General features: G+C 39.2%; 3 protein-coding genes across 3 annotated transcripts; 1 reads left to right on the plus strand and 2 right to left on the minus strand.

Moving 5' to 3' along the window:
* Positions 1 to 5,076: 5,076 nt before the first annotated feature.
* Positions 5,077 to 7,160, minus strand: LOC139945516 (mid1-interacting protein 1-B-like). Its single transcript, XM_071942887.1, has one exon. It carries the CDS (start codon positions 6,783 to 6,785, stop codon positions 6,243 to 6,245), a length of 543 nt encoding a protein of 180 aa, XP_071798988.1. The 5' UTR covers positions 6,786 to 7,160; the 3' UTR covers positions 5,077 to 6,242.
* Positions 7,161 to 9,975: 2,815 nt separating this feature from the next.
* Positions 9,976 to 16,330, plus strand: LOC139944966 (uncharacterized). The gene is made up of 6 exons (XM_071942164.1): positions 9,976 to 10,572; positions 10,927 to 10,985; positions 11,426 to 11,509; positions 12,064 to 12,140; positions 13,042 to 13,125; positions 13,364 to 16,330. The coding sequence occupies exons 1-6, from the start codon at positions 10,079 to 10,081 to the stop codon at positions 13,625 to 13,627; spliced, it is 1,062 nt and encodes a 353-aa protein (XP_071798265.1). The 5' UTR covers positions 9,976 to 10,078; the 3' UTR covers positions 13,628 to 16,330.
* Positions 16,331 to 17,339: 1,009 nt separating this feature from the next.
* Positions 17,340 to 21,823, minus strand: LOC139944965 (kelch-like protein diablo). Its single transcript, XM_071942163.1, has 3 exons — positions 21,339 to 21,823; positions 20,087 to 20,455; positions 17,340 to 19,499 (listed from the first exon to the last, which is right to left on the minus strand). Exons 2-3 carry the CDS (start codon positions 20,393 to 20,395, stop codon positions 18,444 to 18,446), a joined length of 1,365 nt encoding a protein of 454 aa, XP_071798264.1. The 5' UTR covers positions 20,396 to 20,455; positions 21,339 to 21,823; the 3' UTR covers positions 17,340 to 18,443.
* Positions 21,824 to 21,848: the final 25 nt, after the last annotated feature.

Genomic DNA, 21,848 nt, shown 5'->3' on the forward strand with positions numbered 1-21,848 from the left:
GACAATTTAATCTTCGTATTGCTTGATTGTTCCGTCAAGGATGCTCAGTGGGGAAACGTTGAAGGAGTTACGTAACAGTCTACCCCAAGGTGAAAGTGACTTATTTAATGATGTCTATCTTGGACAGCTGTCGTCTGGTTTTGTTTTGCTCAGGAGTGACGTCCGAAGAACCACAAGGCCGATTAAACTTTAGAGCAAATCAAACCATAAAGCAACTTTGCTCCATGGTAGAAACATAAATTAAGTTTGAAGTCATGCAATTAACGTGTTAGATTTAAGAACTTGATTTGATAACAAAATTGTTGTTGTTACTATCATATTATAATGACCACCAAATTCGATGAAATTCTCACAGATTGGAATTGTATGTGGAGCCTTTTTTAGTTATATAAAATTTAGAGGGTGACATCTTTGGTAAATTGTCAAAGACCAGTTAATTCTCATTTGGTGTATCCCAACATAGGCATGAAATAACCGCATCTGTGGATATTTGGGGGCTCAATTGGTCATCACATCAGTTGCAAGAAAATTATGAAAGAAAAAGGGGGAAAAGATTGGAATGTGTGCTTTCAGATGCCTGTTCAAAGGCTCCAGGCCAGAAGCCTTTTAATATTTTGGTTAGAAACTACCCATTTCTCAAAAACTATGTTACTTCAGAATGCACAGTACAGTTTTCCCCCACGCAGCACGCGTTCAGTTCATGGGCAAGTTTCCGATTTATTATAGCAACGGCCATGACTCCCCGCCTACACATCTATGCACATTTCGCAATCGAGTTCGACTCGTTGTAAACCAGCAACCGCTTATGACTTTAAGGGTGAAGTTCACTTGGTTTCGAAATAATTAAATAAAAGATTTAAAAAAACTGTCAGAACCGAATCACTGTTTCACTGCTTCAATGTTCTCTATGCAGTTGGAATGTGTAATGCATATGAAAAGGGATTGTATTTACATGTACTTTAAAGGAACACGTTGCCTTAGATCGGACGAGTTGGTCTATGAACAGCGTTTGAAACTGTTTAAACATGGTTAGAAAGATGTTTTAAAAGTAGAATATAATGATCCACACAAGTATCACTCAAAATTGCACAGTTTTCATTTTACGTCGTGAACTAACTCGGTCGATTATTTATGGGAGTCACAGTTTTGACTCCCATAAATGGCCGACCGTGTTTATCGACGAGGTAAAACGAAAACCACTCAATTTTGAGGCATATTTGTGTAGATCATTGTATTCTACTTTTACAACATCTTTCTAACCATAACAAGCGGTTACAGGACGCTTTTCAAAGACCATCTCGACCGATCCAAGGCAACGTGTTCCTTTAAAATTATATGGTCAGGTTTTCGTATTTCCACTTTCTTCTAGAGACTATAATAAGGCTCCCCGTGAGCCTTACATAGTTTTTAGAAGTAATTTCCACCATGCAACGTTTCAAAATCCACCCTACTTTAAAAGGACCAACTTGCAAAACAGAGAAGTCCAATTGATGTTGTTTTATTTGTAGTACATAAACAGTTCAGAATGAGCCAATTCTCACAATGTTTTTGTTATTTGTTTGTTTGGTTTTTCTCTCCTTATTTTGTTCTTCATTTTATTTCAAGATCGTTGTACCTAGTAAACAAACATCAGCACAACGGGTGTTTTGCATAGTGGTCTTGTTTCTTGAATTGCGAATATGGACAAACTTTAAAAAACATTCTTACAAGTTACAGTCAGAGTTAACAGATTTTCGGATTTAAAAAAGAAAAACAACAAGAGTATCAAAATAAACTTTGAAATTTATCTGTTTACACATATCTTTTGAGATAAAATACCAATAAATGGCATTGTCAACAGCTCTCCACTTTGCTCGTTTCCAAGTATACGTTTTTACTCCAAGAATTATTTTGAGCAATTACCAAAAGTATCCAGTGCCCTTAGATAGAAAAACTTGCAGCGAACTTTATTAATAGTCGTCCGGTCTGTGCATTGCTGAGTATACGGTATCCGGGTTAAGCCTATTACCACGAAACGTGCGCCGCGCTGTTCACGCCGAGTTCGCGAGGTCCGGGAAAACCAAAATTTCTTTAATATCTTGACCTCTCCAAATAGATGTTAAGACCTTTACCAAAAACAAACAAGTTGTTACTAACGGGTCAAAGAGTTTTCCGGGTCAAATTGTATTCGACCGTACTGCGGAATTTCAGGAGAGGTGTGTATAGCCACGCAAAAAAAAAACACTGGTTGAATTGAAGGGAAAGTCCCATGCATGCACTCCCACACAGGGATTCAGACTTGACGAAGATCCGTGCACGTCATTGGAGATTGAATGCTGTGGAATGTGTGGACAGGTTCCGGGGACAGGTTCCGGGTGAACGTTGTATTATTAATCCTTTGTGGAAGAAATTTGTGGTCGCATGGAAATCCAGAGAACAAAATATTTGCCCTGAAAATCAGCATCAAGCGTCATAAACACGTATAGGAATTCTGTCAAATCAGTTCATTCATTTGAACTTCACAAAACAATGTTCACTTTTTTTTGACAACGGAACACAAGTGGCGACGTTTTTAATGAGCTTGCATACGTTGCGTTTTTTCGAACGCGTCTCTTTCACAATTTGTACATTTGACATGGCATTAAATGCAGTGGACACTATTGGTAACTGTCAAAGACTACCCGTCACAGTTGGTGTATCTCAACATATGCGTAAAATAACTTGCGAGATAATAATGAAAGAAAAAAACATCAGTGTCACACGAAGTTGTGTACGTTAAGATGGTCGATTTCGAGACCTCAAGTTCTAAATCTGAGGTCTCGAAATCAAATTCGTGGAAAATTACTTCTTTCTCGAAAACTATGGCACTTCAGAGGGAGCCGTTTCTCATAATGTTTTATACCATCAACCTCTCCCCATTACTCGTCACCAAGAAAGGTTTTATGCCAATAATTTTTTTGAGTAATTACCAATAGTGTCCACTGCCTTTAATTTGGCTTGTAACCTTTTTCTGGTAAGCGTTATATGGTTGTACTTAGATGCAGTTCCATGGAATTACGCCCTGTTATATGATGTTAGTATTTTCTGGGGTTAGATTACTTTCCTAACTCCGAGGCGTGGACACGCCCTTTCCTCTGCGGTCTGGGCACGGGTCGTTTCAGTGAAGTCGCCCTTCGCTTCATTGTCAAAAGGAAAGGCATCGATTGTTTCTAATGTCAAATTTCCTGCCGGTTTTAGAATTACTTTGAGTCCTTCACAAATCCAATTATAAAGCATATCGAGGTAGCCTGTTCTATTGTATTTAAATAGTCGGACATTGTTTTCGAAACATGTTCGTACGGACGAAACAAATTATGCCCTCAGCAGAAAAGGGTTGCAGGCAAAATACCATATACAATCTGTTCATAAAGCCTGAAGCACAAAAACTCGCTAAGCTCAGAATAGTATTGCTTAGCAGAATCGGGTTATCAGGCCAAATAATATTAAGTTTGCATTGTTGTGGCTGCTGGTGCCCGACTCAATTTGTGCGTAACAAAGACATTTTGTCAAGCAGTATATTTCTGCTTAACAGGATTGGGCCCTGATCCTGAACAGTTTTGCTTAGCAGAAAATTAAGCAATGGTCTCTGCTTAACCAGCTATATATGAAACTGGGTCCACCACGGTCCATCTCGGCAAATTTTGTTCCTATAACCCCAAAAATTAGAGGATAGACATCAATTACCTTGATAGGGGGGACATTATAGTAGCGCATTGTTTGTTTTGGGTGTATATTAGACAAATTCCCCAAAACCTCTGGCGTGTCTTTCAACCATATCTCAAAATGGCTTATTGGGTTGGGTTAACTCCTCCCCCCCAAAAAAAAAAAAAAATTCTTTTACTGATTATAATGTTGTCGTGTTCGGCACCTCTGGAAACCCGGACCTCACAGCTCCAAACTCCAGTGTTGACTCAAAGATTAAAGAAATCCGGGATTTAGGAAAAACCGCATCCCCTCAGTCATTTTTGGAGACGGGAATGCCGGAACACTTGATCGCTGCTCATGTGTGATGGTTGGGTTTTTGTTTGGCATTGTATTTTTATTTTTCACAACAGGGGGAGTGCCCAGTATAGTATGAAGCTCAGTAGACCGTTTCGGTGCATGCACAGTACAGTTTTCCCCCACGCAGCACGCGTTCAGTTCATGGGCAAGTTTCCGATTTATTATAGCAACGGCCATGACTCCCCGCCTACACATCTATGCACATTTCGCAATCGAGTTCGACTCGTTGTAAACCAGCAACCGCTTATGACTTTAAGGGTGAAGTTCACTTGGTTTCGAAATAATTAAATAAAAGATTTAAAAAAACTGTCAGAACCGAATCACTGTTTCACTGCTTCAATGTTCTCTATGCAGTTGGAATGTGTAATGCATATGAAAAGGGATTGTATTTACATGTACTTTAAAGGAACACGTTGCCTTAGATCGGACGAGTTGGTCTATGAACAGCGTTTGAAACTGTTTAAACATGGTTAGAAAGATGTTTTAAAAGTAGAATATAATGATCCACACAAGTATCACTCAAAATTGCACAGTTTTCATTTTACGTCGTGAACTAACTCGGTCGATTATTTATGGGAGTCACAGTTTTGACTCCCATAAATGGCCGACCGTGTTTATCGACGAGGTAAAACGAAAACCACTCAATTTTGAGGCATATTTGTGTAGATCATTGTATTCTACTTTTACAACATCTTTCTAACCATAACAAGCGGTTACAGGACGCTTTTCAAAGACCATCTCGACCGATCCAAGGCAACGTGTTCCTTTAAAATTATATGGTCAGGTTTTCGTATTTCCACTTTCTTCTAGAGACTATAATAAGGCTCCCCGTGAGCCTTACATAGTTTTTAGAAGTAATTTCCACCATGCAACGTTTCAAAATCCACCCTACTTTAAAAGGACCAACTTGCAAAACAGAGAAGTCCAATTGATGTTGTTTTATTTGTAGTACATAAACAGTTGGCAAAAAGCCCCCATCACCATTGAGAAGGTGCATGTACATTCAAAATTTACAAATAATTATCATACATAATAATAACTTGCAAAACACAAAAGTTCAATTGATGTTGTTTTATTTTTAGTACATAAACAGTTGGCAAAATGCCCCATCACTCGAGAAGAAGGTATATCCAAATTGACAAAATATCATACATAATATTCTCTTTAATTAAACTGTGAAAAAGAAAACTTGATTGATATCGGCGAGTTCTATTCTTTTAAAGTGTAAAGGCAATTTCAAAGTGAATTCTTAAACCATCTGTTACTTTTCATAATTACATTACGAGTTTAATCATAAAGGATTTAAGTTTAGTGTTTTTCAACAGCTGTGACAAAAAGTAAAGGCAAACTGGGTTTATGAATATAAATTAGAGTTCAGTGTTTTTAGTATTAAATCGACACAGGTGTATACCTGTGACTGTGATCAGACTAAATCACTATCCACTAAATATTCAGAGAATTGATTATAAAGCTTAAACCAACAAAAGTATCGCCCGTAAATGAGGAATTTTCCAAATGAATTTTGTTCCGTTCTCAATGATGGCTGATTGCAACATAACACCAACTTTTAATGGTAGGAAATTAAAGAGGAACACCATTTCGTTAAATTTAAAACAAAATGTTCAACTTTTATGGCCCTGTGACCGTTGTATTTTTTTCTTTTTTAGAGATATATCTAATATATATTATTATTTTTTTACAAAAGTATAAACAATGTCAGACTCTCAAAATGTATCGAATGAGTTTGAAATACGTAAATATTTTATGTTTTCTTTGTTTTCACTTATGGATTTTTTTCCAGGTGCAAAATTAGAGAAATTTAGGAAACATTTGAGTGCAAAACTATCTCCGGAAGTTGTGCATTTTTTTATTTTTGTTTTGACTTTTCTTACCATTTTAAATTTAAAGAGGAAGGCAAGTGTGCGTTTCAATGTTAACCTTCGCAATATATAAACTATAATTCAAACATTTCAAAACATTTCAAATGTATACAAGCAATATTGTATACATCAGAGTTGTATTACCATCATTATGATTACACTTTACAGTAATGTTTAACAAATTGCCAGTTTCTTGCTTTCTGCTACCATTCTGTTCAATAGTTCTAACAGAAATCGTAGTCCAGCAACAATAATTTATCATGATGATGTACAAAAACTCCGAGCCGTTCAATTGCACCTTAAAGTCTCATTGTTCTTCAAGCAAGACGAACATAGTTTTATCTACATTAGATATGACGACTTTGGCTTGATGAAGCATGACTGATAGTCGCCAAGTTCTTCTTGGTATTTACCAGTGAGTTTCTTACTGACGTCTGTAAGTTGTTGGAGTACTCCGAAAAGTCCGAGTAAATGTTCTCTAAAGGCCCGTGCGGTTGCTGCCTCGATGGTCCTGCTCCGGTTGTCTGCCCCGATCAGAGCAGGGATTTCTTCCTCCTCGTCAGCCTCTGAAGTTGAAGTTGGTCCACGGATTAGCTCCGATTTGACAGCTTTCAACATAGAATAACATGTGTGCAGGTTAACCGAGTCTTGGTTGGTAGGTATGACGGCGAAGTCTTTTTCAGGGCGTGTGGTGGTTGTTGTGGTGGTTGCTTCTGGAAGTGCAACTGTGTTTGGATCGACTTGCATGTCAATCAGGAGGCTGGGAATGAGTACCGTCTCGTCCATCTCATTGACGGCGTCGATGAACCCCTTCATCACGCCCAAGATAGATTGGTTCGAACGGCTGGTCGACATCCTCTCGTTGTCTGTAAGGCTCAATTCCATTTTGAAGTAGGTAGATGTGCTTTTCTCTCAATAAGCAAAATAGAATTGCACTTCAACTTCGAATAATGTTTTAAATGCAATCACTTCGTTGATGCCCAGATCCAGATGATACAAACAGCTGAAGCAAGATTCAGTTTCTGACGTTTCTCAACAAGTCCACCGTGTGTGTTCTCTTTTCGGAGGTTGTAAAAATTCTGGATACCACTGTTTGTGTTTTCATCACTTTATACTCCGCTGGGATTTCCTGATTGTGGAAAGTTTGCTACCGTGACAGAGTAGGGTCCACCTTGTTTTCGTTAATGCACTGTACACACACTACTCAGAAATCCCATTTAACCACCCAATAGATCGAACGGTCGTTGTGTGTGTAGCAGGTACTTGCTCTCACATACATGAATATGTATACAACGTACATGTACAAACCAGCCGGATTCATTATGGCCCGTTTTATCCGGGATCGCCTGACCAGTGACGTCACGTTCAATAACATGTAAATGAGCGATCACGCAACCTACGCGGTATCTGATTGGCCGTGGGGTGGAGAAGCCCCAAAGAGTTTTGCATTTTAAATGTGATTAGCATAATAGCACGCGCACGGGGATGGCGTGATCGCTGTCAGCCGACTCGCCGGTTAGAACGTGTGAATCATAATGAATGTAATGAATGCTTATTTTTTGTAAAGTCCATTGACTCTATTGTTATTTACCCTTCAAGTTGTTGTTTTGACGATACCCCCCCCCCCTCTCCAAACCGGGGACCACGTACTATGACCTGCTTTGGACGAATGTATTGACAGGGAGTGGATACTACCATAGGTCCATATCGATTCAATAATGTTTGTTGGCCTTGCCCCATTCATTTATACCAGCCCACACCCCCTAAAATGTCGGCATATTATTTTGAGCCATGCTCTAACCTCGTGGCGCTGCTGTGCCTGTTGTCCAAGGAATGGTCCCATGTTCTCATAAAACAACAAAATGATTTTATCATACAAAAAATACTTCGTAATATTTTCCAAGAGCACCTTCCAAGGACGATGGGCACCTGGATCTAGGGTCAACAAACTTTTGTTCGCTTGGTCTTTTTTCAAGCCTCCTGTACCTCTCCGGGAAGGATCGACGGCGGTTGGGTGATGGGCTCGAGTGAACTTCGTCGCTCTTAATTAAAATAGTAAATATAATATTTTGCAAGGGAAATGCACAAGCTTTGAGATTTGTTTTTGCACCGTGTGACAAAAACGGTTTGGTCTTCCTAATGGACTGTTCCAAAAAATGTATATACTTTCGATATAAACATTTATTTTAGCTTTAATTGCCAGGAATTTGTGGCCCTCGTCATGAAAGGAGGTGACAAGACCGTGTTTGCCCGGCCCCCCTTCCAGTGCACTTATATGCCTACTTTTATTTATTGACAACAATTAATCTGGACAATAGTAACATTATTGTCACACAACAGAGGCCGTCCAGGGAAAGGAAAAAGACAAAAACTGTCATCAAAAACTTTGTGCCCCCCCCCCCCCCCCAGACCTTGGGTCAAAATAAAGCACGGATCACTTTATTTGCATAAGCTAGCACACTAGTGTGACATTATAGGGGCCTATAATATGGACTGAAAAACACAATGAGAGAGGCTTTACACACACTTTTAGTTTTAGGTTTTAGCTTAACAAACCGTTAGAGCTATACTAGGAAGAAACTATAAATTACTCGTAAACTTGCGGGTACAAAACATTTTTTATGGCAAAGCGAGTCCCCCCCCCCCCCCCCCCCCAAAAAAAAATAAAAATGATGAGCCACAGCGCCAGTAGAGCGAATCATAAACCAGCAATGTTGGTGGCGCTATTCCATTATTGATCCAGATCAGAGCCGTGAGAGTCAGCTCATGCGGGGATTTCCCGAGTTGCCATCTTGTTTTTATTCATCATCGGTTAGGGGAGGTTGCCGCCATTTTTATATAGCTCATACCACAATTTTACAGTCCATAAAGTATACTTTATTCATGTTGCATGGTAAAGTAACAGCATGAATCATGCGAGTGACAAAACAGGCCCCTCTGTACGCCCCACCAGAAACCCGGTACAACGGTCAGTGGAGCGTTTCTTTACATTCTGAGTGAAGGCACGTGAAGATGTCCAGTGGCTTTAATCCTTGGCTAGCCTAGCCAGTGAAGGCAGGGCTTGTGAACTTGAAAAGATTGAAGACTTCAGTTTTAGAGGAAACCCTACGGAGAGAATGAAGGGAAAACCCACGGAAAATGTAACTTAATCCACGAAGTGCCCGCGAGATTCGAACCGGGATCATAGAGGTGGTAAAGATACCACACTATCCGCCCAAGAATAAATAAATAACCCGGATTACCCCCCCCCCCCCCCCCACACACCCCACTTCGTTTTTGGTCGGTTAAGAGGACACTTTGGGCGGAACAGGAAGAAAAGTAATACGTTGAGCACATCTTATAAGACAAATTCAGACAAAAATACTACTCGAGTCTTGGATGTCGTCAGACTGGGTTGACGGCGGATCAAAGCTTTCTCCCATACTTGATTTAGACAAACAGAGTCTCGATCCTCTGCTGCCCTGTAAAATCTCGTCAAAAAAAGAGAGAAGAAATATAAAGCATGTAGCCCCTATAGAGGAACTGTCCTTCCTCTATGCTATATACCATAGAGCAATTGGACCACTCAAAATACTTTATTGGCATAAAAACAACTTTGTAACGAGCAACGGGGGGGGGGGGGGGGGGGGTGTCGATTATATAAAATATTGTGCCCCAAATGGATCCCTCTGAAGAAGTAACGTAGTTTTTGAGAAAGAGGTAATTTCTCACACACAAAAATTAATCCTGTGTGCTGAAACCCTTTTTAGGCATCTCGCTCGATCGGCTGGCTAGGCAAAATTTGCACTTCTCCTATCCCAATTTCATCACTCTGTGAATATGCACATTGCCTCGAGTTCAATTCATTCACGAAAATGCATCAAACTTTCAAAGTCACGCTGTAATCTGTCCTGTAAAAGTCATTTTTTTTTTGTCATCTAAAACGACCTGCAACGCTTCCAAAGACATTTCAAAGACATCATTCACATCCCGAAAAGCGAGAAGACGTGGCTCTTCGGAAAGAATTATTCATGATCTCCAAGCTATTGGTGGCGCTATTTCATTACAACGGATTGTTTTTTTAAAGTTCACGCAACACAGTGGTGACAATCGTTTGAGAATTCACTGGTTGCATGCTAGCGGGAATTCCCCCGTAATATCTATGTTTTTTGTTGAGAATTGCCACACACAAAAACGTCATGAGTCTATCCTACGCAATCGGTTCGAGAACTCATGCACAGCCGCAGAGGAAAGGAAAAACCTCAGCGTCAAAAACAAATCAATCTACGACGACCGGTGGAACTAAAACTAAATCAACCACAACAACAACAAAAGTTAACACCCCTCCAAAACCCAGAGTAGTCACCCTTGCCAACCTGAAGCAGACATCGGCAGATAGAGGCAAAAAGACAACTAAAATTCACTCCAGGACTCCTAAGAAAACAGCAGCACAGCCTGCAGTGAGAATTAACAAAATGTGGGACGAAAGAGAGAGCCAATCTTTGAGTGCAACCGGCAGGAATTCTATGTCAGTTCGAGGTGATAGAAACGCCATTGCCAATGGTGGTTATTCCAACAGAGCGTCTTCTTCTACGAACGGTCCTGCAGCTAGGGGCCGACTGCCTGGCGGTGATGAGTCGCTGAGCCACGGGCAGCCAACTCCTGGTGAAGAGCGACGAGACACCTATCAACCGTGTGTTTTAAATTTGTGTTTCTTTGTTGTTTTAAATATTGAGTAAAATTTTTTATTTCTATAACAAATTTTGCAATTTGTGTTTATTGTAGATTTTTGAAATTATAATATAATAAAAAAAATGTATAGTTCAAGTTCAAGACTAGACCCAGTAACTGGGGCGCTGTATTTTTTTTGAAATTTTGACATTAGTATGACCATGACAGATAATGTCAAAATTTCAAAAAAGGAATACAGCGCCCCAGTTACGAGGTCTAGTTCTTCAAGACTATAGTTCTGAGGTTCCTGAAGTATCCCCCACTGCACTTGGGCTGATGTTTTATCCACACTCCTCATGTTTTGTTTCTTGTACAGTAATGGTGGATACACTCTTCATACGCCAAACCCAAAGAAACGAGAACAATTACAAAATGGTGAGTATGGTTACAAAAATATGCAAATCTAAAATTTAAGCTTTGTTTTCCACTTGCATCGCTATTTGCTACTGTAATTAAGAATTTGACATTTAATTCATTGACAAAAATGTTTGAAACAAATTTCATTCCAATTGTTATTATAAATTTATATTTTATATTTTAAAATGGAAAAGTTTCCGTATGGCGCCACCACTTTTTCATTCGATATTTCAATAGTATAGTTATATAGTATCTAATTTACCCCAATCATTGGGGCCCAATGAGATATCCCTTTTTGTAAAAATGAGTGAAAAAGTGGTGGCGCCATATGGAAAGTTATCCTTTAAAATGTGTTGAACTTGACTTGACAAGTTATTTATTTGAAACATCATTTTACGAAGTTAACTCTCTTTGCATCGCTCCATATTAAACAAATATCTGGATAATCTTCCTTCCAGGCGCAAATAACGAATTGGAGAGACTGGCGGCGTACAAAGAGAAGAAGAGAGTTGGTCATGTCTCCATCACACCGGGGCGTGTCGGTGAGTGATACACTTTGATGTTCTTGTAAAAAAAACAGTGACAGTTTATTGGTTGTTGTTTTCTCAGGAGCAAGTAGACATTGTATTCAGTTGAAACTTTCATTATGTGACTTCCTTTAGTGAAGTGCAGTCACCCTACTAATTATGCGATGATAAATGCACTACGTGTTTGTGCATGCGTTCAAGAAAAATAAATAGGACATGCTGTCGAGTGTGAAAAAAATTTATGCAAAGATAGTGCAGGTAAAAACTGTTGGATTTGGAGAGCTACTTAGATGGATTTGAGCCTTAAGTGAGAGCTTAAAGGCGTTGAGGGATTTGTACTCCGCTGGGTCTACTGCTAGGTTTTTCCAGTTTTTTTACAAAGTTTTAGTGTATCTTTCTTTGCCTTTATATGCAAATTAAATTTTATGACCCATAAACAATCTACATGTAACATCCATATCTTTAAGCTTTTTAGAGAATTTCAAATGATTGTATGAAAGAATGGTTTTAACAAGTTTTTGTTGGCATTCTTTTTTTCTGGACTGATTTTTTATTTTGTGTGGTATCAGGAGGCAACAAGATGTCAGAGGAACAGGTCCGCCGGCAGCAGGTTAGAGAACAAGAAAAAAAGAAATTTGACAACATTGTAAGTAAAAGCAGTTTTATGTGAAAAAAAACAGTTTTTAAGGGAACTGCAATGGGAGACTTTTGAGACCCTGGTGGCAGTAGAAATAACGGTCCTTTTTTGCAGCTCAGAGCCCGTGCGCACATGCTCCGTACTGTGAGCATAGGTCTGAACACGCGCACCATTTGGCAAGAACTGTTTAAAGGGACCATCCAAAAGTCTCCCATTTCCTGAAACACATGGTAAAAGATAAATAATTCCTTAATTAATTTGAGCCAAACATTACCAAGGTATTACAGTGGTTTCACAGCAGTGATTTTTAAAGTGTTGGGAGGATGGTTTAAGGAATTCCTGGACCTTGAATAACCTAAGAGGTTGTTCCTCTGCTGCTGGGTCCAAGGTCTTATCGAATGCTTAGGTGGGATCCCTGGATACATGTAAGGTTGTATGGCTTTATGACTGGCCCAAGATCCAAGTTACCAAGATCTTACTTAGACTTAGGGGCTCTTGCGTTGTCCGACGCATGAGGCAGTCAACGCTTTCCAGGCAGATCGGTCAGCAAGTCAGTGACTTGACGTCGCTCCAGACTTTATTGACCCTATGAAGGTCCAGCTGGATGGTCTGGTGCCAGTTCATTTTAGGTTGGCCTCTCCTACTTCCCGGCGGGTTCTACCGCAAGACTTGATTGGCTAGTCTTGAAGGGGGAGCAGCGATCCCTGCACAAATATATTGACAAAATAGCGAAATCTCCACTAAGAAATAGTGTGAAAAACACTGATAGTCAGTGAGTCCCTAAAACAACTTCATTGAATCGAGGTGCTGGCACTGTGACGCAAGATGACACTAATTGTTCAGACCTTGAGTTGTGTCTCTGAATGAATATCCTAAAACAAGCACCTCTCCATGACGTTCTTGTTATCAGAGAAAGAGACAACAGTGGGCTGAAGAGAAGAAGGCACGAGAAGATAAAGAGATTAATGAAATGAAGGCCAGAGCTCGAGAACAGGTGAGGTCACATTGAAGGTCAAAGGTTAAACAATGGAAGCGCGCAAGCGCATAGGCGTCACGTGTAACAGTACAAAAACCTTATGCTTGAAGATGCCTGAAGCATATTGTTACCAAAACATACAGTTGTTTATACTTTTTGTAGACTGCTGGTTCCTTTGTACAGCCAGCCTCATAAAAACTTTAACATGCTGCAAACATTATCTCGATAACTAAATAGTTCTTGTTTTCAAATTCAGACCGAAAGGAACAAACGTAAGGAAGAGCAACGCCAGAGGAATATGACATCTGATAGACAGCGTTGGATGGAGTGTGGTGGACTAGAAAAACTAGAAGGTGAAGAAGCCAAGAGATCTGGTTCAAGCGTTGTGTTTGGTTCAAACGAAAGCAGTTTGCAGGGATTGACGGACATGTTTCCCTTCAAGAGCCCAGAGAAATTGAAGGAGATGCTCAAAGCGGCAAATGGCGACGTGAATAAAGTCATCGATTGGCTTTCTAATTGAGTAATTAAAAGAACAACAATGGTGACCGTAACAGGCTTCAACCAGATCCTGAAAAGTCCTTAATAAGTTCTGAATTTGAAGAACTATCAAAAAGTCCTTGAAATGATGTCTAAATTGCCTTGAATTTTATTGAAGTTGTTTATTGAGATGATGTTCCCGTCAAAGGAACTTGGCAAACTCCCTCTCTCTCATACAAACTTAACAAATCATGAAACTGTGATTCAGTAAATAGTTGACAATACTTATTCTAGTCATTGTGAAATCAGCGGTTAGCTTGGTTGGATTCAAACTTGTAAAGTTTTTGAGAAGTTTCAGTAAAATTGGGCATGATGATTCAAGGAGGCAACGGAGGAAATCGCACTGGTAGTTAAATCATCGGGGTGTGGGTTCAAATCCCGAGCAAGGCACCTGTGTATATACTTGACTATATTTACTCTATTTAGCCTAGCCTTGCTCCAAGGCAGTCGAATTATTCACTCCGAAAAAAAGACCGCCGCTGTATAAAAACCCACCCGTATACACTGTGCGTGAAAAAAGACCGCCGCTGTATAAAAACCCACCCGTATACACTGCGTGAAAGGTAACCACAGCGCACGACATGATGCCCCCATACACTATCCGCATGCGTCAGCCTCCGCATGCAGTTAGTGGTACGAGTGCGGATGACTTGTGTGCACTGTAGTAGTACGATGTGACAGTGTGTATACGGGTAGGTCGTGCGGTGTGATTGGACGCACCATGCACAATGTATACGGGTGGGTTTACAACGGCGTGTTTTTCGGAGTGAATAATGCGACTGCCTTGAGCAAGGCCGTATTATTTCACCCAGCTGTAAATGGGTACCTGTGAGGGCAGACATGGTTCTTGTGATTGATTTAGCTTAGTGTGTACTACATACTAGGTAGCATAGGCTGTATACTCCCCATGGAGCTGAAATAGTTTAGGGAATGAAAATAATGGTCCAGTGACCACGGTTGTACATAGGAGTTGGTGTGTCAAACAAATTTAGAAAAAGAAAAAAAAGTGAAATTAAAATTAATTGTTGTTGCTCTAGTATAAAAATGTATCAAACTGTACTATTATTAGAGATGTTAAAATTGCATCGGGGATAAAGCATATTCAATTTGTATTTTTACCCATACACCGATGTGTGTCAGCACTGTATACTCAGTACTTTCCCCAAGTCCTGTGGAAAACTATTATTAATATTATTTTATTCGACCAGTACAAACAAACCTAAGTTACAATAGCTATTGAAGTGAAGCATCCATATAAAGCATTTATTTGAAAACTTTAAATAAATGCACATTTTTACAAACATGGTTGAAGTTGCTTAAAAATTTATCAATGTGAATTTTAAAAAATTGGGTTGAAAAGATTAAAGAACAGCAGTAACTAGTTAGCAGCAACAGAACATGCACCTCCAATCTCTGAATCAATTTACTTTGATAAGCTACACATAAAGGCAGTGGACACTGTTGGTAATTACTCAAAATAATTATTAGCATAAAACCTTACTTGGTGACGAGTAACTGGGTTCGTAGTATAAAACAATGTGAGAGACAGCTCCCTCTGAAGTGGAGTAGTTTTCGAGAAAGAAGTAATTTTCCACGAATTTGATTTCGGGACCTCGGATTTAGAATTTGAGGTCTCGAAATCAAGCATCTGAACGCACATAACTTCATTTGACAAGGGTGTTTTTTCTTTCCAATCAATCAATCAATCAACATTTATTTCCATACAAACACAATATACAAATACAAACAATAGGATGTTACAAGACTGAAAACTGTATGGAGGCATTCTTTCATTATTATCTCGCAACTTCGAGGACCGATTGAGCTCAAATTTTCAAAGGTTTGTTATTTTATGCATATGTTGAGATACTCCAAGTGAGAAGACTGTACTTAGACAATTACCAATAGTGTCCAGTGTCTTTAAGCAATTTTGTACAATTGATTTTACAACGATTATAAAAGTTTTAAGAGTAAATTTGTTTCCAGGATAAAAATAGTATTTAAACTACAGCAGCATAAAATAATCAGGATCCTCCCCAGGACTGTTCAAAACAGGGGCATCCCATACATTTACATGTGTACTGGACAGAAATGTTGGAGGTTTTGCCTCAGCAAGCCGGGTTGAAATGAGATCTACTTTGTTTTTGTTGTTGTTTTAAAACCCCTACTGTGTACTCTGGGGCATTCTAACAAAGTTATTTTGTTGATTTTTGTAAATTTCATCTAAAAATACTTATTTTGTGTTAACTAAAATACTTCAGTACATAGTTTTGTTAATTTTGGTTTTACCTGTTACACGGATGTGTGTTAGCACGGTATACTCAGTACTTTTCCGAGTTCTTTAAAATATATCATATTCGAACCAACGATCTTTGAAATTCTAGAGCAGTATCTTCCTTGCCAACTAGACCACCGAGATTGCTTGGTAGCTAGAGGCAGTTTGAATCCCTATTTGTTTAGCAGAGGAGACCGCAACAATTTAACAGACATAGTTTTTTTTAGGTATTAATGAATTATGAAATGCAATACACATACAATGTAGTCGGTAACAAATCGTCAAGATTAAGAACTTTAAAAAGGGTTCTTATTGGAAATTCAAAACAAATTGTAAGCAATGATTGATAATGCAATGAATGAACCTTGAATATTAAAAAATAATAAAATATTGAAGTTTTTGCAAAAAGAATGAGAAGTTTACATATATTTATTGTTGATTGGTGTTTGCACTTATCAATAGAATCCACCAACATTAACCTGGTTATTGTTTTGTTTTTAAAAGGTATTAAAAGGTCTAATAATTTGCCTTGTTTGGTCTTAACAAAGCAAAAAGGATTATTTTCATTTCACAAAAATACTTCAACTTAAAAAATACTCCATCACAACAATTTTTCCCATCACAATGATGCAAAGAGACCCCTTGCATCACAATAACACTTTTTTCAAAACTTTTTTTTCTGCCTGGTTCTAATTATTGAATATAAAAAAGATAACAATTGAAAACATCTTCCAATATTTTTTATTATTTTTTTCTTATTGGGGGGGGGGGGGGAGGGTCTAAAGTTGGCAATATTTTACAGTATACAATTTAAGCCTAGCTACGCTCAACCTTAAAAATGCCTACAACTACATGTAGAAATGACCAATAACACTTTTTACAACTTTTTCTTGTACGACTTGGATTCAGGGACTTGATGAAAACATCAAAAAGATAAAAAGCGGCCCATTAGCAAAAGCTAGAATCAAGTTACGTATGAAAGAACTACAAAAATAAGAATCAATAGAATAATTATATTTGTAATAACTTGTTAAATCTGATTCAATTTTAGGTGAATACAAACTCGGGATTTGTATTCAATGAACGAGTAAAAAAAAACGTCCTGTCTTTTTTTTAATGGCAAGAATATTACCCAGGAATATTATTTCATTTTTAAAGGACTAACAGTTTGTCTTGTTTGTTCTGACAATCTGACAATGTCATACAGCAAATTTTGTTGGGTATAATTTCACAACAAATCTGCCAGCCTTCCCAAAAATTTTCCCATCACATTGATGCAAAGCACTCCAAGCATCACAATAATAAACATTATTTTAAAACGCAGTATTACAAGTTTGGTTCTACAGATTTAATTATTGAATATGAAAAATATAACAATAAAAAACATTTTCCTTAAAAACTCTAATTATTATCTTGGGATGGGAGGGGGGGGGGGGGGGCATCCATAGTTGTCAAAATTTGTATGTTCAAACAAGAGTAGTATGACTTTCTTTGTCTTTCAAAAATGCTTCACATTTCAGAACAAGAAACGCACAAAATGTACAATACCTGCAGTCTAGTGGTAAATTTGAGCCCTGCTACTACATGTATGTACAATCTCAAAAACCCCTTCAACTTTGTCTCACCCCCAACAAACTAATATTGTTATTATTTTTTGTTTAAAGACGGTGGACACTATTGGTAATTGTCAAAGACTAGCCTTCACAGTTGGTGTATCTCAACATACGCATAAAATAACAAACCTGTGAAAATTTGAGCTCAATCGGTCATCGAACTTGCGAGATAATAATGTAAGAAAAAACACCCTTGTCACACGAAGTTGTGTGCGTTAAGATGGTTGATTTCGAGACCTCAAGTTCTAAATCTGAGGTCTCGAAATCAAGTTCGTGGAAAATTACTTCTTTCTCGAAAACTACGTCACTTCAGAGGGAGCCGTTTCTCACAATGTTTTGTACCATCAACCTCTCTCCATAACTCGTAATCAAGAAAGGTTTTATGCTAATAATTATTTTGAGTAATTACCAATAGTGTACACTGCCTTTAACTTGGATTCAGGGACCTGTCCTACATGTAATGTACACATTAAAAAGATAAAAAGCGGCCCACAAAAAAGCTAGAATCAAGTTGCATAAAATCTACAAATATAAGGAAAAGTGGAAAAATTCTATTCGTAATAATTAGTTAAAACTCTGATTAAATTTGTACGTGTATAAAAACTTCAGAATTGATATTCAATGAACAAGTCAAATACTGATTTCTCTTTGTAATGGCAAGACAATTACCACTACAGCTTTACTTTCTAGCATAAATTGTTTGGGTTGGGTCGGTAAAATGGTGCTTTTCGCTAAAATATTTTACAATTTACAAAAATGTTTACAAATTTTGATCCTATTATAAAAGGGGTTTGGGTACTTTTTTGTAAGACACAAGCGCATTTTTCACTTTTATTAGCCACCGTTTGATTATAAGGAGTATGAAATTACAACTAACGACCTAAATATCACTGACCCGACAAAAGTGTTGATTATTCTTTGTAACTGTCCTGCATGTAAATACCGAGTGAAAACACATACTCACTACCGGCCAGAAGGGCCGGCTTGTGGACCTCGGTCAGACGAATCTTCCGGCGATTTTGCGTCTTGTTGCTGATCTTCTTGATGGTGCCGTGGTGTCTTCTTGTGCTTATCATCTGGAAACCAGCCGTCACCCCTTCTTCTTCCTTAGGGATGTAGCCCGTGATGATGACGATTTCGTAGTTCCTCTGTTCCTCCCCGAACTTATACTTGAAATTCATGTCGTGTGTGACCAGCTTTCGGTTGATGACCTGGTCTTCCGACTCGATGTACGACTTGACCTCTTTCTTGTAGGACACCGTCCAGGATTGTGGCATCTTCGAGATGGTGCACGGTCGGATTTTTCTGTCCACCACTGGGCAGGTGAAACTCATGTAGTCAAATTCACTGCTTAGGAAGGTGTCGCTGTCTTTGGTGTAGCCGGCTCCCCAAGGAGAATCTGTGTACATGCGGGGTAGGATAGAGTCCATGGGCTCTAATTCTTCCTTGGCGTCACCGTCCGCTTTGTCCCGGAGGTTGGCATTCTGCGCACGACTCTTGTACGCTTCAAACATGTGCCTGATGATCATCTCTGGGTATTTGATCCCCAGGGGTGACTTCTCAACCTTTGCAAGCTCCGGGATTGTCATGTGAGAGAATCTGATGTGCGGCAGTAACTTTGTGATGGCGCTCTTCTGACTTGACGTATGGCGCTTCTCCATTATCCAAGTTGCTACTAGGTTGAAGAGTAACTGCTCGTTGCAGACAAGCACGTTGTCACTCTCGACGATCTTGAGGAGTAGTTCCAGGTTCAGCAGTGCGCGAGATTCCTCCGACGTCATCAATTTGAGGAACTCCATCTGGAGCTTGTTCAAGCAGCGCTGCTCCAGCTTCTCTCCGAGATTCTTGATAGAGACCAGCCAGGTGACGATGGTGTGGGTGTCGTCTTGACTGATGATTCGGGCGATGAAACGGTCACATTCTTTCTCCAGTTGGATGTGTTGATACTTGTCGGCCAATATCCTCACCTGAAGGGTTGAGAAGAAAACACAAATTTAGAGAAAGGAAACAAACCTTGAAGGAACGAAGACAAACTTGCCTCGGGCGGGACTTGAACCTGAGACCTCCTCATTTAGCTCTGACGTTAGCAGTCTCCCTAATTTGTCAATATCTTTGTTCAGCCCTGGGGTTCCAGTTAGAAGCCATTCAAGCTTTAACTGATGTAAAACAAGGGATCACGTCCAAGTTTTCGATCAAAATAGAGAGGCTCAAAAAATAGGGCTAGATGGCTCAGTTGGTAGAGCTCCAGTAGACCGATCCATTAGGCTCCGCCCACAATGCACGTGTAAGCAAGAACACAGGGGCTCTCCAATTCTGAACAACTCTACCACGCGTGCCAAGATACGCACCTGTATGTCAGACCTTATCTGTCGGACCTTCGGTGCGTTGTGATTGGTCAATATGTATGGGGGCGGAGCTTAATGGATCGGCCGATTGTGGAGGTCACTGATTTCCCCTGTGGTATATTACTTGATATAGAATCTACCCAGTGAGTCAATTTCCCTCGTAGTTTATTACTTGATACAAAAGTATCCAAGAAGAAAGATTCACCCACCGCCACAATATTGTCCTTCGTCAGGTGAATCCTCGCCGAGTAGAAGAAACTCAGAAACTCGTGGAAGACCTCCTCGCTCTCTTTTGTCTCAGTCAGAGAGATGTTCGCCTGAGTGGACTCCACCCACTGGGACCCCATGAACATGATGCGGAACATCTCGCTCTGGCTGGCGAGTATCATGCGGTGAGCGAAGAACTCCTTGTCTCCGACAGTCAACTTGACATCGCTCAGTTCTTTGTTGTTGAACTCCATGGCGATTCTTGTGCACAGGCTTGTAGGGCAGTTCACGTGTCGCTCGTGAGTGGTCATGATGGTGTTTGGGTGGTGTTGGGTTTTTTGGAGACTCTGGTAGAGGAGAGGTCCTAGCTCCTAGAAAAGAACATAGAATCTGATTTAGTTTTTTATTCTTATCACACATTATTAGGCCTGATACTTCATGGAGGCAACAAGAGCGATTGCCTCCGTGGCCCCTGGTCATTGCCTCGATGCACTTGCCCTTTCGAAAACAAGGCCTGCATAAAATACATTAAAAAACCACAAAGGTTTGAGACATTTTATGTTTTATTTTAAGCAATATGTTCCCTTATCAGGCACTGATTGAAAGAACAAAACGCAGTGAGCGATTTCTCTTGTTATCATAGCAAATTAACGAAATGTATGTTTTATCAATGCGATGCCAAACTTCGTGACGCAATTATCAATGCGCCTTTTTTTCCCTATGTGTCGCAAGACACTTCTTCTTATTCTTCTTTCGTGTAAGTACAGACTCAATTACATTCGCAAAAAGCTTACTGAGTTGGCGTGCATACGTTGGCTCGCAAATTACGAGACATGAAAGCAAGTGCTTTTATTTATAGTGCAGTTAAAAAGGGGGGAATAAACATGCATAGTTTAGTTAGTTTGTTTCTCATCCCACCTGTAGACCGCCAACTAGCTGTTGCCTGCAAGCTGGTCACTAAAGAGGGATAACTTTCCATATGGCGCCACCACTTTTTCACTCATTTTTACAAAAAGGGATTTCTCATTGAGGTAATCAGTAAATTAAATACTATATTATTTCATATCGAATGAAAAAGTGGTGGCGCCATACGGAAAGTTATCCAACAGACCTAACTTAACTACTAGTTAGTAGTACTATTTATTTACAAAGTAAATACTTTTTTTCTTCTTTGTTCAAACTAAATTAAAAAGTAAAACAAAGTTAACTAAAGATTTATTTCAAAATAAACAAAATAATAAAAATAATGCTCACCTAGCTTTTTACTGAAGTCTGTTTCAGCGTCTACTCTTAAAAATGTCATGCATGTCAGGGAATTAGGGTCTAAGTCAAAATCCGTAAAAAACGATCACTCATGCCACTTTGGCATGCATTCGTCCCGTCATCAACATACACGAAAGGAACGTACTAGCTACACAACAACACAATCACGTTTTAGAATCCGTAATACTCGTTATTACACGGTGCCGCAGCGCACAAAACTACCGTCCCTTTAAATTGATGTTGCATGTTGTATTGCACTCTCAGTGGGATACCCCTAGCAGCAGAAATACACCCGCAATATTGAGACAAGAATGCCTACAACTTACAGCTCTGTTATTTTCAGCATTAAAAAATTATCATATGAATATTTTTCCGAAGTAAAATTGGATCAATTCCACTACAGATACATTCATGACAAAACACTTTAAAACTTTGTTTCCAGTTTATGTAAACAACAAAACGTAAACAACATGGCAATATTTTACAAGCAAACACCAAGCT

This window comes from Asterias amurensis, chromosome 12 (assembly GCF_032118995.1).
Source record: "Asterias amurensis chromosome 12, ASM3211899v1".
Classification (NCBI taxonomy): domain Eukaryota; kingdom Metazoa; phylum Echinodermata; class Asteroidea; order Forcipulatida; family Asteriidae; genus Asterias; species Asterias amurensis.